This window comes from Vollenhovia emeryi, unplaced genomic scaffold, assembly GCF_000949405.1.
Source record: "Vollenhovia emeryi isolate VEMERY1.0 unplaced genomic scaffold, V.emery_V1.0 DF939169.1, whole genome shotgun sequence".
NCBI classification, from domain to species: domain Eukaryota; kingdom Metazoa; phylum Arthropoda; class Insecta; order Hymenoptera; family Formicidae; genus Vollenhovia; species Vollenhovia emeryi.
In genome coordinates, this window is record NW_011967197.1 from 825183 (window position 1) to 842036 (window position 16854).

Consider the following 16854-nt stretch of genomic DNA (forward strand, 5'->3'; position numbering starts at 1 on the left):
TGTCGGCGGCGGTGGCAGTGGCGGCGGCGGTGGTGGTGTCGGAAGCGGCGGCGGTGGCGGCAACAGTAACAGCGGCAGCGGCAACGGCAGCAGCGGCGGCGGCGGCGGTGGTGGTAGCGGCGGCGGCGGCAGCGGCAGCGGTGGCAGTGGCAGTGGTGGTGCTGGGGGTGCCACTTCTTATGTCACCGTGCCGATGCTCCGTTACATTCATTCCTATCCGCCGACCTCGACGCCAGCGGTGGCAGCGGTGGTCACCACCGCACCGTCGCTGGCTGCACCCGTGCCTGTGCCCGTGCCTGTGCCCGTACCTGCACCCGCTTCCGCACCACCTCTCAGTCAACCTACTGTCATCGCCAGTCAAACGCCGCCGCCGCCACACACCGGGACTGCCTACGCCGCGAGAGACGCGTATCGTGCCGGCACTACGAACGTAGGTATTTCCATGGCGCGAACCACGTGTACATAGGCGCGGACGCGCCTCCTCGCCACCTTTTCCCCGGGCTCTATCTACGCTCGGAGTCCCCGATATGACGCCGCGATGCGTCGAGCGGTCACGGTCATGCAAACACGCCCGAGAGCAACAAGGATTCTCTTTTCTCCCTTTTTTCCTCCCGATGGACGTTGCACTCGGTTTGCGACACAGCAGCCGGCCGTTGAAATATATTACGCTCGAAAAGATTAAGAGATTGCGTCTTTCAGTGCCTGTGTGTTATCTATCGAGATAACACACACGAATTGAAAGTTCAATATTAAGCTGAATCGCTAGCGGCGAACAAGAGCCACGTCACTTTCGATTCTTCTTTCTAGACTTTATTTTTGGATGTATTACAATTATATTTTTAGTCTTCCCTCTTGCGATTGGTTTTTGCGATAATTTAAGACCGCCGCTGACCCGAATAATCCTTCTCTGCGATATTCAGATAGAACACATTTTTATTTTCCTTATATTTTTTTATTACTTAAACGGGCAAGACAAGAATTTCCGGGCAATTTGTTCGATATATCGCAATTGCCGTGAAAATTTTATTTCATATTCAGTTAGTTGTTGGTATTGGAATCAATTTAGTACGGGAGTAACGAGATAGAAATCAATATTAGTTCGTAACATCAGACGCTAAACTAATTGGGACACGCATCGCGCAACGCAATCGCACGCATGGCCATATCGGTCGATCCCGTCCTTGACTTTCACCGATTATCGGCCCTCTTCCTTTTTTCCCTCTCTTTTAACAATACGATCCGCGCGTCTGACGGTCGGCAGTTTTAAGTACAGCGTGTTAGTGGAGAATTGCTCAACCAAAGTTATTCTTGCGATAAAATTGAGAACACGCGTATGCGTATCTATACATACAATCGAAATTAGATATGGCGATCGGGATAAAATTAGAAATCAAATGTAAAATGAAACATTCAGCGAGGTATTTCGCGTAAATAACAATTCGGTTACGGTATGTTCTTATTTCTGAAGAAGTCGAATCTACGAAAAAGGCATTGCTCTCAAAATTTTCGGCGATTCAAGAGTATTTCAGAACGCCTGTACTTTGTTATGTTACACTTAATTTTTGCGGTAATTCCAAGTCAAGTTAAATTCACTGCATAACGCAGTTCTAGCAAACATTATCGCATTTAGCTTGTAGCATGATGCGAGTGGGCGGGAGAAAGTTAAAGTCGCCTACTCAGGCCACACGTACACACGCGCCGTGCACATGTACGCGAGGGCACAATCGCATCTTATTTTCCTTGTTTCTTACGTGTATTTCGAGTCGGTTATTTTGCCGCTGCAACTTACAGAGCAGTTTCTTGAGAATCATTATGATGCCGGTCGAAACTACCAAGTTCATAGTACAAACTTGTCTACGCGAACCGACCGGAACGGACTATGACGAGCGAATGAACCAGCGTGGTAACGCAAAACTACCGGCAGAAGTAAAGGAGGGGAGGAAGTTGGAACAGATGATTGCGATAGACAGAGCGTAGGGGACAGAGGAGCGGTCGCGTGGTATATCGGTACCGTGTGTTTTCTTGAACCGGGTCATCGATTTTTCTGAAATAGTTTCCCCGGCGAGAAGGTTAGAGAGACGCGCGAGATAAATTGAACCTCTGGCAAAGAATGAGCGAAACGACGATGAAAGGGGGTAGAGACTGTATAGAGAGAGAGAGAGAGAGAGAGAGAGAGGGGGGGGGTGATGGGGAAGAAAGGGAGAACATAGAAGTAGACTTTTCACCGTGGTGCTTTCTTTTCAGGTGAACGAGAGACTCGCCATCAACGTGAGCAACAGCCCCCTGTCGCAAGTTGGTGGGGTTGGCGTCGGGGTAGTGCCCGCGGCGGAGTACAGCGGCATGGGAGCCGGCGGCAGAGGCGATCGGCAGAGGATATCCCTCTTGCCGCCTATCGGCCCCTCGGTGACGTCCATACCATCGCCCGCTGCCGCCGCCGCATCGGATTACCAGCAACATGCGGCGGCGGCGGTGAGGAACCCGCCACGAGTAGGCCCCATACCCGTCCAGCCTGATCAGTATTGCAGTCGCACCCCCGTCGACATGTCCAGTCTGGAAGCACCACCCTTTAAGAAGATCCGTTTGGGACAGCATCAGCAGATCCAGCAGTTGCAATCCCAGCCTCAGCCGCGCTGCCTGTCGCCCGCGGACCCATGCGGGGGCAAGCAGGAGCAACAGCAACAACATGTCGTGCAGTTGCAACAGCCACTTAGGATAGACACCAGGGTGGGTACGACGGGCAGATTGCTCGATAATCGAACGATTAGTCTGTACGACCGAGAGAGGCCTAGCTAACAGTTGCCAATGTATTTGGGCGGTATTTATTACCAGTGATAAAAATGAGGTGATTTTTATATTATCGGCAATACAAAATTACATTTTAGGTTCGGGACTATCTCATGTTTGCTTAATATCGTTCGTTTATAGTGTTGAAAATCAAAACAATGGAATAATAGTATTAATTTTCGCGAAATTGTATTAAATAAATAAATCAGATTGCAGTTAATCATATTTATAGCTATGAGTATGGGATGTAATTGAGATTAATTTACGTTCTCCGAGAATAATTGTATATAAATATAAATAAATTAATGTATGTAACTAAATATAGAGTGATTTATTATGCATATCAATACTTTAGATTAACTGCATATTGACTAAACAAATAAATGATAAACATAGATTGGTTATACGAAAAGCAATGAAACGAAACGTTGGGCGGCAATATGATATGACGAATTTTTGCTAGGAGCAGCCTGCCGTAGGTGCGTACACGCCACAAACGGAAGCCATTTCGCCTACGCTTCCAGAGCCGAATACGCAGGAGGATACACAATATAGAAGTACCAAGGATGATCTCTTGCAACAAATTGGTAAAGTTGACAGAGAGATTGCCAAGAGGGAGAATCAATTGAACATGTTGCGGAAGAGATTAAAAGAATTGGAGGAAACGGCGAATAAGCCTCTGGAAGTGAAGGACCCTGAGGAACAGTCACAGCAACCAAAGCATCAATCGATGGCGCAAAAGGTCTACGCTGAGAATAGGGTAAATTATGTAAATAATAATTGTGTATTTTTACGTGTCAAACGCTACTCGAATCAAACTTGGATTACCGCATGTGTCTTTTTCTTCACTTATATTTGTATCATCAAAATATTGGATTTTAATATTTGAATCACGTAGGAACATTAAGATAATTAATGCACTGTATTCTAATTCGGCATATTTTTTTTATTAACAGAGAAAGGCAGAAGAAGCTCATAGACTCTTAGAAAGACTGGGCCCCAAAGTAGAACTACCTTTGTACAATCAACCGTCAGATACAAGCGTATACCAAGAGAATCGTACACGGCATCACACGTGTATGCGAGCCAGACTCATGTCTAGGCTCCGGAGAGAGCACGCCGAGCGCGCGTCTCTCCATCGGCAGCAGTCGCAAACGTACGCCATTTTGGTTCAAGAGTGGCATCGTAAGGTAGAGCGATTGGAGTCAACGCAGAAGAGGAAATCGAAGGAGACGAAGAATCGCGAGTTCTTCGAGAAGGTATTTCCTGAATTGCGAAAGCAGAGGGAAGACAAAGAGCGTTTTAACAGAGTTGGTGCTCGCATTAAGAGTGAAGCTGATCTTGAAGAGATAATGGACGGTCTACAAGAACAAGAGGTATGAATCCGTTGGAAACAGGTACAGTATATTACACATACAGGGTAGGCAAATTTTAATCTTCGCACCCCGATTTCTCGAAAAGGAAGCCAAATCGCAAAGAACTTTGCAGACAAAAATTGTAGGGGTCAATGGGAGACTATCAAACGGTGACTTTGATCTTGACCTTGTGGTCAAATTCCAAGGTGGTCACCTTTAATTTTTTTATTGGAACCCCCTATTGTTTATTATACTACCTTATTCTACTAAGTAATATGACCAACTTTTATCTGAAACATTTTTTGATTTGCCTAATACTTTTTGAGATATTCAAGAGAAAATTGATAACTTTTTCAATATTTACCTTATGATAATTGGAGCACTATTGCAACAGCACATTCCTGAGACCAAATCAAATAAAAAAGCCTTGTACTACTTTTCCCTCCGACAAACAGTTATCGAGATATCATAAGCTAAATATTGAGAAAGTTATCAGCTTTCTCTTGAATATCTCCAAAAGTATTAGGCAAATAAAAAAATGTTTCAGACAAAAGTTGTTCATATTACTTAGTAGAATAAGGTAGTATAATAAATAATAGAGGGTTTCATTTAAAAAATTAAAGGTGATCTTCAAATGACCTTGAAATTTGACCATAAGGTAAAAATCAAAGTCCCTCTTTGACTCCTACAACTGTTGTCTACACAGTTTTTTTTGCGATTTTGCTCCCTTTTCGAGAAATCGGGGTGCGAAGATTAAAATATGGCCTATCCTGTATGTTATACGAGTGTGATATGCGTTTGTAACGAGACGAGCGACATGATGCATTCCAAAAGAGAGAGGACAAAAAATATGATGAAGATAAAAAGATGGTATAGGGAGAAGTAATAGAAAGGCACGTTACTAAATAATATTAATATTTGATAAACATTCTGCGACAATTTAAATATAATATAGAATAAAATGTATTTAGAAAATTGAATTAATACTAGTTTTGAGTTTTTCTTAATTTTCATATATAATTTTTGTTGTAATTTATTTTTATCTCAGTTATTATTGATTAATTACTAAGAGCGAAATAGTATACAAAGTTAAGTTAACAGTTAAAGTAAAACTTGCACATGTTAAAGGTAAATTTTTGTTGTATCAAATTTCTTGATATTTACACCGAAATGTAAAGAGTTTGTGATTATATTCTAGATTCAGTGAAAATTAGATACAGTATTTTTTTATGGGTCTCGTCTTTTTCTTCATTTTTCCAAGAGCAATTCTGTGAAAGCGCCACATCAAAGGATTAAAGAGAGTTTGTTGATTATAAGTAAAGGATGGTAACTGACAGTTTCTTCCTATCTTTAGACATTTGTTTTCTCTCTTGGTCTTCTCGTGTATGCTGACCAGGGAAAGGATGGCAAACTGGATAAATGGATGGAGATGATTGGAAGTTACCATCGGACTAATAGATGCGCGGGATAATAAAGTTTTAATTGATTCAGATTCATGATTCTCAGTAGGTTTTTTAAAATAAAATATCACTCTGCAATTCACGAGATATTGCATTCATCTAGTTTCTTTTACAAAATGTTTTGATTAATATCTCATGAGTAATTAGTGTTTCACTTAATAATTTTTTTTTAAAAAGCATTGTGTTCTTTATTTCTGTTTTTCTTACGTTCTCTTTTTTATTAATGTTTGCTAGACAAATTCTTATTATGATACTTCATGGAAGACATTTAATTTGTACTGATTCCTCAGGAAGAAACATTGCAAGATTTAAAAAATTCCATTATAACTCGTCAGGTTAGTAACGTGCACTTGCTCACTTCACCCTTATCTCATACCATACACTAGTTATGGACCGTATGCTATTGCATATTACTTACAAAAAATGCATGAGTCGGTATATTAAAATTACGCCAACTTAATGTAACAAACACGGAGAGAAAGACATTGGACACATAATTATTGCTAAAATCGTGATAGTTTGGTATATATTATTTGTATATAAGTCTTAGTAGTTATATACAAAGATAATAAAATCTACGTTTTATTTTAAGTAAAACATTTACATATATTACTACATGTTTTATCAATATACAACCAATTTATTTTAATAAAATGCTATTAAAAACCATCCAAGGCTCAATTAAAAAGGTAATGAGGTAGTATACTGATAAACCATATTAGGTAATTATGTTACAAAGATATAATTGGTATATTGAAAATGGTGTTATCTTTGACAGATGGAGGATAAGAAGATGCGTTCGTATGCAGTCATACCGCCTCTGTTGTTGGACACGAAGCAACGAAGGATCGCGTTTCAAAATCGGAATGGATTGCTCCAACCGGAGGAATTAGAAGCTCTTCACAGTGAACGTAAATTAATCAACGTGTGGAGTGCGGTAGAGCACGAATTGTTCAAGGAGAAATACCTTCAGCATCCTAAGAATTATGGAGTGATAGCTCAATCGTTAGAACATAAGTCCGTTCCAGATTGTGTACATCACTACTACCTCACTAAAAAAGCAGAAAATTATAAACAGCTTCTACGAAAATCGCGTCAACGGACGCGTAGCTCTCGGAATAATCCGAATAATAAAGTAAGTGTGATATTAATCATCCGTAAATACATAAATTCGCGTCAATAAGTTTGTGCAATTTTATCACCTATATTATATTAATACATTTAAAAAAGTTGTTAATGTAGTTATTTGTACTCGCGTGCGTATAATTGAAACATTTACCGTGTTTGTACTGTATACAATCACGTGGCACGTTCAACATAAAAATTAGAATTAAAAATACTCGATAATATCATGCGAGATAAATATTTCTGTAATTGTTTCAGGTAAATAATACAAGCTCGACTATCGGACCTATAGATATTTTAACAACAGGCGTAACGACAAGGTTACAGCGCGAGCAGCAACAGAAGACTCAGGAAAATCCTCAGAATAGTTCGGCAACGGCTGCGTCTACAACGAGCACCACTGTCACATCGAGCGTATCGTCAACAACTGTTGCGACTACGACTGTAACGACGGCGACGTCTTCTTTGAGCTCGATGTCGTCGGGCGTTAGCGTAACGACGGATTCCGTAACGGCATCAACGACAACGACAACGACATCTGTCCTGAATACCAGCACGACGTCGAGTATCTCGGCGACGTCGACGACGTCCAGCGCGAAAGATTCCAGGGATACGAGCAAGGAGAACAAAGAGAACAAAATCGACTCGAAAGACTCTCATTTCATAAAGGTAGAGATAAAAGAGGAGCCGCAATCGGACACGGCGTCGGGGAAGGACATTAAAGTAATGTACGTGTGGCTTTTCTTAGTATATTTTTTTTTACACTTTAAGTTTCGTTGTACGTAATTTAAGTACGTACTTAAAAGTTACGTATATAATTAATTAATTATGCGACTATTAGATTTCAAAATTGCCGTAATGGCACATAGAATATATTAGAGCACGATAGAACGTATTTGAATGTGTATGAATACGTCGGCTGAATATTGTCACGTGCGTATCGTATCTTTTATCTTTTATTCTTTTTTTATTTCCTCAAGCGTTCGCAGCGCGATATTAATCATTTTCGATACGCGGGTAAGAAATAAAAAAATTTGCGCGGCTCATTTTGTGTGAAACGCGCATACCAATTGGTCCCGATTCTGATCTATATAAAAGCGTGTACGCGGACTGATTGAATGAACCGTATCCATCGGCCGGAAGATATTCATTCTGCAAACATACCCCACTCCAACGAACCAATCTCAATATTGTCCACGGTGGGAGAGGCGACCCGCGAATACCCATTTAACGATTACAATACGTCGCTCGGCGGCGCACGGATATTACAAAAGCGCGCGCAAAAAGGAGCTTAATCTGCTTTTTTTTTCGGCGACGCTATACTAATAGAGATAAGTTTCACTTATCGACGGTGATCGCGCGATAGCCGGGCGGAGGAGCAAGTCGTTGAAGGGCGGAAAACGGTTTCGGGGGTGACAGGGATACGCCAGGAGTGAGGCAGATGCGACGGTGGTGGCAGCCTGAGAAGGGTGGGTGAGGAGGGGAGATCAATTATTAGCAGATTGTAATGCTAATCAATGGTTACCGGTTAGTGGATTATGTTTACGTAGGCTCTCATCACCGTAATTGACTCGATCGTTGGAAATGTGATTCTGCCCAATGCGAATGACGAGTGTCGAATTCCCTGCTGCTTCTTAAGCCACATATGCGCGCGATCAGCAAAATTTTATCGAGGAAAATATTTTTTTATCACGGCGAGACCTCGCGTTTCATTTTTGTGAAAAGTAGAAATACGATTGAAACGGGATGTTCAATGGATTGTCGTTTCACACGAGCGCGCGCAAAGTTTACATTTATATCCCGTGCGGCTTGTGTTTGTTTAAGCAAATTCAATTTATGTGCGTCGATATTGTTACAGAATGGAAGGGAAAAGCGCGCTGTCATCGTCCGCGTCTTCATTGAACAACGCGACGAACGTTTCGACCATTCAGTCCGATTTCAAGGAATCCAGTAAAAAGAAGCCGAGTTGCAGGGACACGAGCGGTGGTGCTAACGTGGCAGCTAGTGGTAGAATAAAAGACAAGAAGAAGGAGAATCACACTCCTATGGAGACCAGTGACGAGGAGGCGCCGTCGATCGACGTCATCGGTAAGTTTAGAGCTAATTGATATTTTTGTATCTTTGTTTGACGTTAATTGTTCCTCGAGCTGGAGTCTTAATCCAGGCTTGTCCGTTTCTACATGTCTTTTCCAAACACCTACATTAATACGCGATTACAATTTACTCACTATATCTCATACATAAATGCATTAAGAATTGGACTGACAACGTTGAAATATTGAAATTATTCGATCGACTTCGACCATTTATCGAAATTATCCCGTGTATCTTCAAAGGTTAATTTAATATATATCCGAAATAATATATCTTTAATTATCACGTTCATTCCATTATTGATATACTTCCGGAAAAGCATTTATCTCATTATGTCGCTTTCGTGATGGAAGCGGTAGGATATTTAATAATATATTTTCTCGTCTCGGTGGTTTATTTTTGTGAATTTAAAGAATAGTTTCCGATATATTGCATTAGCATTATTAGACTGTACGCTGAAATTCAGAGAATCGACGTATATACATTATTGAAACGTGTAACTTGCCTTTAGCAGACTTGAATTTTTTTTTACATAAGACTAATGAAATATAGCACTAACGTTTGACTTACGTTTAATTTGAAATTTAAACGTTGAGATACAGTTTGTATACGAGCAGTTTTTTTTTCTTTTTACATAGAGAAACTAGCGTTCCCATTTATTTGTCGCCTATAGCTTTTCTCACAATTAAACTGTTATATGTATTGAAGATTTGATTACGTCACTACGTAACTTCACATCGTAGACTTCTATTTTTTTTTTGTGCAACTTGGTACACGAAATGCGTACCAAAACGTTGATGTATATAACATTGAGATACGTAACGACAAAGAATACACATAAAGAGAGAAACGCGATTAAGTGCTATCTATTATAAACATAAATTAGTAGTTATATAAATCTCCGTCAGTACGTGAGCCTGTTTATCTTTAATGATTTATACATTTCTGAACGCAAGGACGCTTTAATTTTGAACATGATGTTCTACAGTAGTTCGATTTGATTTCCATTCTATCTCATTTGCAATTAAATATCCGACACACGGGCGAATATCGATAGGTACTTTGCGTTCCGTCCGTAAAGTGTCTCTTCTCTTGTTCTCGAGCGGGGAATCTCTTGTTCGCATTCCACGGGCGTTGGTTCGTTGGGAACGTTGGAAACTGACGAAGGAGGAATCTGAAAGCATTAGAATTGCACATTAGGACAAAGTATTGCTTCCTTTCGTCGCTCGAGGGCTAGAGAGTTGGCGGTGCTACCTCAATACATACCTAGCCAGAAAGGGAGGAAGAGAGTGTCTTTTCGTTTCACGGAGCATCCTGGGTGGACGACGCGTCCGCGTCACGACTGGACGCATTCGCTCCATCCGCGGCGCCTTGCCTCTCCTCGTCATTCGCGTGGCAGAGTTTCCGATGCTTGTGCACGAAGTAGTAACTGGGGAACTTGCAGCCGCAGATCTTGCAGGGATAGTACTGCACGTTTAGGTCCAGCAATCTGACCTCCCGTCTGCTTCCGCGCGCGGCATCCTGCCGCGGCCCGTGACTAACGCTATCCCTGCTATCCCTGCTGTCCCTGCCGCCCCCGCCGTCGTCGCCGCCGCCAGCAGTCGTCTCGTTGATCCTCGTCGGCAACAAGTGCCGCTTGGCGTGCTTCCTGTAGCAGTACTGCGACTTGAAGGTGTGCTTGCAGTAGTCGCAGGTGTAGCAGCCGCCGTTGTTGCTGTTGTTGCTGCCGTCGTTGCTCGAGTCGTTGTTGGGGCTGCGCGCCTGGCCACCTCCTCGCGTCGTCGCCGGTCCGCCGTTCTCGTCATTCTCGCTCGACGGATCCTCGCCCTCCGTCAGCTGGCAGTTCCTCGGCGGACGTGTCGGCGGCACGTGCGGTCCGTGCGACGTCGCCGACGAATAATTCTCGTTCAAGACACGGTGAAAGCGCACCGGTCCGTCGCAGCACGCGATGTCGTACACCACGGAAAAGACGGTGCTCGTGGTGGAGGCCTCCTTCGCGCCCGAGATTCGGGCCCGGCGACGTGACGAGCGCGCTCGGTCGTGCTCCGACATCGCGGACGTGTCCCCGTTATCGTTGCTGTCGCTGCCGCGATTGCGACTCGACGCTCTGTCGGCGGGCGTTGTGGCGCACGGTTTGCGCGGCTGATCGTTGGACAATCTAGCGGAACGATCCTCGGCCTCTTCTCCCCGTAGAGCCTCGCGGTCCGCCGATCTGTCGCTGTTGCGATGCACGGGCGAGTGCGTCCGCGACACGGAGGACGGGGCCGGCGAGACCGAGCGCGACGGCGAGGGTGCCCTCGTCGCGGGACTCGCCGTGCTGCTCGTCACGGCGAACGCGGTGAACGCGGCCGCGGCCGCGGCCACGAACGGCAGAGTGGACACGGTAGACACGATCTCCGGGGTTCTCGATCTGCTGGGGTTCAGTCTTGGCCGTTTGTGGCGCGCCGTGCTCGGCGAGGACTGCGGCGACTTGGACACTTCGCCGGCGCTGCGAAAATTCACACGATTTTCTATTAATATGAGGATCTTCGAGCAGTTCTAATTGTTGAAAACGAATTACTCTTACTATCATTACGGGTGCCTCATTAGCATTTCAGTCATATAGATGTTATTTCTCGACGCATTTGTGAATCTCACGCACCCAATGTGTGCTACTACTTTCTAAGTGATTTAAGCTTACAATTAATTTTCACCCGGCAAGGAATGCCTTCTAATTTTTCCCGGTTTCAAAAGAACGTCAACGTTGGTAGAAATTGAACTCTTGTTTCACAAGTAACTGAAACGTTTTCATTCTCTTTTCCGAACAAATAAGAATTTTCTTTTTACTGTAGTATGCTGCCTTAGCTGAATGAAAATCCCGATTGGATTAATCTCATTACTGCCAAGGGTGGTCTTCCATGAGATGTCTAGCGTGTGAAAGAGATATAACTTCCGATTTATCTTTAACACCGGGACAAGGCCGCGCGAAAGAATCTAATTCGCACATTGCGAACCTATAATGCGCGCACTGCTCCTGCTTCTCTCTCGCCGCGACGACGCTGATCCCGGGTGGCACGCTCGGTTGCATCAAGGGCTGCATCGACGGCGGCAGATGCGACATGGCGGTCGGTGCCGGCGCGGCCGGTGGATACGCGAGCGGGGTCGTCGGGGGCCAACAGAGCGGTGGGCCCACCACCAGTCTGCTCGGTATAGGCCGCAGGATGCTGCCGGCGGTCCCCGCCGGCGACCCGGTCGTCGTCGACGCGGACGTCGGCATCGGCGGCGTCGGCAAGGGCGGCGGTGCCCGCAGCCTCAGCAGGGCGGCCCTGCACTGCTCCAGCGCACCCGGCATGTGCAACAAATGCGTCGCCAGCAGCACGCTGTAAACGTTGTCGAGCGTCACCTCCAACCGGCCGGTGTACATATAGTTGAGCAGTGGCGCGAACGCCTCTCCACCTAGGTCAGATCGGGGATACGTTAAGTGCGAGTCGTGCATACCGTTCTTTTGCCTTCCATTTGTCTGCCGAAGTAACACGAAAGCCTAGCGACACACATACACACACACACGCGTAGTTTTCTAGTTGAAGGATTTAGCCCGTTAGGTATGCGCACGGTTTTCTACTTGAACATTAGTCGCGTTGGTAGATATTCTGTTTACAACTGGGTTTATGAGCGGTAAATTAAATGTGCTACAGATCGCTTTCGGAGGCGTGAATTTTATTGATGTAAGTGTGTCCGACGAGTCGAATTGGTTTATCGGAGAACATTCGCGATACGTGGGATACGCTTTTGTTTGCAAACACTACAAAAATGGACTTATGCCACTTGTGAACCAGGCGATTCAATTATTGGATTGGATTGGATTGAATTGGGTAACTATTGGAAAATCCCAATGAGAGATTGAAAGTAACAATGGCACACTGCGCGACCGCTGAAAGTTTGTTAATTATTCCCGTCTCGCTGTTGGCTTATTGTAATTATTCGAAAGTAGTTCTGAAAACGTCATATTTTGTTGCGTCACAACAAAGAGCCGGGAAAAGAGTAGAAAATATTTATACCAACAGATAATCCTTCGGGCATTTAAATTTTAAACACTTTGACAAAGAGATGTGATCAAACACTCTATAAATTTACTTCAAATACATTTCTTTTCGCATCTAGAGCTTACGAATAGATCGAGACAGGGTAATGTCATCTAAAGTTTTCTATTGTCGAGCTTTGTCCGGGAACAAGAACAATCGATACATTACTGGTGATTTTGAACTCGTGATCTATATTTACCGATGGACGAGACCGACACGGAGGTGACCGGTCGCTGCGATTGTCCGTTGGTCGCCGTGACGGCAACGGTCGCGCAGGCAGGGTCGAAGGGCGAGCTGATCGACGACGTCGCCGTCGTCGTCGTCGCGCTCGCAAGCAGGGCCTTCAGGTATCCACTATGAGCCGCGAGCACACCCTTGTGCGCGACAAACTGGTGCTCGCCCTCGTTACCGACTCGCACCACCGTGTCGGGTGGCGAGAACGTGTCCTGTAGACAGGGGTAGCTGGTCCCGGTGGCACCGCCACCGAACCACGCTCTGTACAAGCCATACATCGTTGAACCTTTCGTGGCTCCGATCCACTTGTCCACCGGCGTAGACCCTTCGGCGAGAATCCTTTCAACTCGGCCTCTTCACGGACGTTCAAGTCGACGCGTCTTAACGTCGCGCGTGGCGCGGGGAGGGATTGCAAACGAATAAGAGCTTCGCGCTCGGGACGCGGTGATAAGTGATCGAGATCGACGCCATCGTTATTCTCACGCAACATCCACAGGTCGGAGCTTCCTTACGTACCCCCTCGCGCGATCTCCGGTAACTTAGGTCCGTTCGTTTCTCAGATCGAATCTCTCGGCAGTCGCGTCGCGACGATCCGAGAGTCACCGGCTGATCTCTCGCGCGAGATCGGTGCGTATACAGGTCGACGAAGGTACCACGCTCTTGGATTCGATGCGGTACCGCTTTCGCGAACGCTCCCGACGCGGGCCGATCTCGCGGCTCTTCGTGATTTGAACGCCGGAACGCCGGCTGGCAGGCGCACCATCGTCGCACTGTTTATCAGCTGCGCGTAGACGCGCTTGGCTTTTTCGAGCCGAGCTTCTACCACCTACACCGCGCCGCGTAGGGTTGGCTCTACCCCCTTCGCAGCGGCCGAGAACCGCCCCCAACGAGCGCAGATTGGCGGCGTACGTCGCGATCGTGGCCGAGTTGCACCTGCGCCCGGAGGATCAGTCTTCTCTATCGCGATGCCACAGGATGCGCTCCTGATCGTGCCCTCGTTTCACGCACGATACACGAGAGATGCGAAGAATTCGTAGACACGTAGGAAGATCCTCGCGACTCGTTAGAAGGGATGACGATAATCTTTCGCGATTAAGCGCCGCCACGCAACTAATTCCCTAACGGGAGCAAAGAGTTAGATAACAATTGTGCAGATCAATTGCCGACCCTCTCGCCCTCCGTGCATGCTCGAGACTTTTTGCATCAAGTGTGAACAAGACCTGACGCTCTACGATCTGCAACGGCGCGCAAAGACACCGCGGCACGGTGTAAAACACTCGTTATCGCGAGCGATACGAACGCGTGTATTCAGGGTGCAATCATGCCATTGTGTCACGCTACATTGTAATTACGGGACTCGGGATAATAACGCGTTAATTCTACACGTTGGAAATCATACGGGAATCTTGGAACTATGGATGCTATTTCTCGTCAATGTTGCGCGAACGGGTATTAATTGATTGAATGTTAATGGATATTAATAAGAATATTAGGATATTAATAATTGGATAAATATTAATTGATTGCGTACGAAGATTGTATTGGAAGAAGAGCTCGCGATGATAGAAATACCACATTCGAAATATGACATTGTCCAGATAATCGTCGGTTAAATCTCGCAATTTTCAATCGACCAAGTGCTCGGCGATTCGTCGGCGTTTCTTGCGAATTAAAGACGAGCTTAGACATTCGAAATTCTCTTGAGGACGAAAAATAGTATTCCCAGAGTTATCATCTGCCGAGCGGCAATCGCGATCTAGAATATACATATGTGTATAGGAAAGTTGGCGCGTGCGGCGAGAAACAGCGTCGCGGTTGTGGCAATAAAGGCCAAGATCTGTTTGTCGGCTTCAAATGAGACGTTAAACGCGACGTGGTGCAGACCCGCGAGTGATAGGAAAAGACGAATAGAGAGAAGATGAGAAAGGAAACGTTTTTCGCGAGCCGGCTGGATAATGAGAGGAGAAGAGCGCTCTCGCCTTCTGGAAAGCGATCTTTCGCCGCGAGATGCGTCTTTTGCCGGTCTCTTCCTTTCTCTCTTTCTCTCACTCCGCCCCTCTCTCTGTTTCCCTCCCCGTTCCCTCTCTTTTTCTCTTTCGCTCCGAGACTCTCTTGCCCGCGCCTAGCCCTGGCCTCTGATGTTTTTCATCAAATTAACTCTCGCAGCATGAGAGAGTACGCGCTTCTCTTCACTCCGCGGCGCCGTGTTTGCATAATATCGTTTATAATTCAGCTCGCGCTGAATTCCACTTTATTCCGGAGTCACGATCGTTCGTTCCGGCCCTCTTCTTCGTTCTTTCCTCGTATACACTCCACCCGGGGAAGGCACCCTGCTCTACCTATCGCGCGCGCGCTGGGTGCTCGGTACCGCCGCGAGACCACCTTCGCTACTCGTTCTCTCCCTAACCCTCATCTTGTCAGTGGTTTCGGTTTTCATTTACAAGGAAACCGATAAGTATCTGTGTTATTTATTTTTTATTTCTTCGGGGGGGAAAATTGATTGACAGTGGAATCGCCGATGACTGATCGTACTTTTTTTCGCACGAGTAAGGCGGGAAAATGTCTTGGACTCGCCCATTTTTTAATTGCCGTTGCAAAAGGATATTATAGACAAAGGGTATGTGTTCGTATGCTTTGAATTTTTCGTCACAAAAAATCATTCGTTTGAGATTGAGCCGACACGCTGGTATACACAGACAGGCGGAGTGCCTGGACGTTTTGATATCTCGAGATATTGAAACGTCCAGGTGCCTGTCAAAAAACATTTCCTTTATCTTATCTCGCTCATTTACGATGACCGTCGATCGGCCAATTCGGCCGGCGATTTTTCGCGATGCGCTCGCGGTTCATAAACAAGTCCGATCGTCGTCGGCGAGAATCCAGGGGTTCAGAGCGGAGACTCGGCGATTACGCGCATTTCCCAGGAGGCCGTCATCCCAAACCAGAGCTAACAGAGGCAACACCCCTCCGCGCTTTCCGTCCGTCTGGCTGTCGTGTCGACCCCCTGCCGCAACATCGTCGCGATCAGCGAATATCGTCGAGATTGTCGTTACAATAGCAATCAAACAATGTCGAATACAATAGACCGAGTATCTCGAGCGAAGAAACAGCTCCCTGTGAACACGTTCACGTGAACGCTTTTCTCGTAAATCGTCTACGTCTTCGCGCAAAGCCCGTGTCACGCAGGAACCAGCGCTCAATTATTACAATGATATATCTTGATGCAATATTATTCTAAAGAATACCCTTACGATTAATACACAATATAAAATAGATTCGAAATATTATAGTTTGAGCTGTCGCCACATTTCTTACACGACACTCATGTCTATTACATAATTTTTCCCATTTTTCAGTTTTAACTGTTTATATTGTTGAGACAGAACGGTGAATAATTTTGATTGTTTTTTCCAGCTATTCGCTCTATTTTACTTTATAACATATTTGTTTCTCATACGAATCTCACTCACCGTTAAAAAAATAAAATGTGCCATCATTTGCGTTTGCAAACTCGAATATTAATATTTTAACACATAATATGTGTAAATAATATTACAACGAATTATATTGTTACGTGTAATAATATTTTCAATTGTTTTACACGTAATACTTTGTGTAACATAGCAAACTGTAACATTCCTATTTGGAACTTTGAGACGGTCAATTTTGATTTAATTAGTCTTATTTTGCGCGTATTAATGTAAAGAATAAACTGTAAAAATTTGAAGCAATACTCACGCA

General features: G+C 45.1%; 2 protein-coding genes across 3 annotated transcripts in view; one reads left to right on the plus strand and one right to left on the minus strand.

Moving 5' to 3' along the window:
- Nucleotides 1-164: 164 nt before the first annotated feature.
- LOC105564009 (nuclear receptor corepressor 1) overlaps nucleotides 165-16854 on the plus strand; it is a 31745-nt gene continuing 15055 nt past the window's right edge. Inside the window, exons 1-7 of one of the 2 annotated variants that reach the window (XM_012016071.1) lie at nucleotides 165-430; nucleotides 2245-2724; nucleotides 3248-3544; nucleotides 3741-4160; nucleotides 6378-6734; nucleotides 6983-7452; nucleotides 8583-8812. In XM_012016071.1, the coding sequence (XP_011871461.1) occupies nucleotides 194-430; nucleotides 2245-2724; nucleotides 3248-3544; nucleotides 3741-4160; nucleotides 6378-6734; nucleotides 6983-7452; nucleotides 8583-8812 (2491 nt within the window). In that variant the 5' untranslated portion in view covers nucleotides 165-193. The remainder of the gene's footprint in view (nucleotides 431-2244; nucleotides 2725-3247; nucleotides 3545-3740; nucleotides 4161-6377; nucleotides 6735-6982; nucleotides 7453-8582; nucleotides 8813-16854) is intronic. The other variant, XM_012016072.1, reaches the window with a different exon arrangement.
- Nucleotides 9436-14992, minus strand: LOC105564008. The gene is made up of 3 exons (XM_012016069.1): nucleotides 13079-14992; nucleotides 11812-12253; nucleotides 9436-11306 (listed from the first exon to the last, which is right to left on the minus strand). Exons 1-3 carry the CDS (start codon nucleotides 13389-13391, stop codon nucleotides 10121-10123), a joined length of 1941 nt encoding a protein of 646 aa, XP_011871459.1. The 5' UTR covers nucleotides 13392-14992; the 3' UTR covers nucleotides 9436-10120.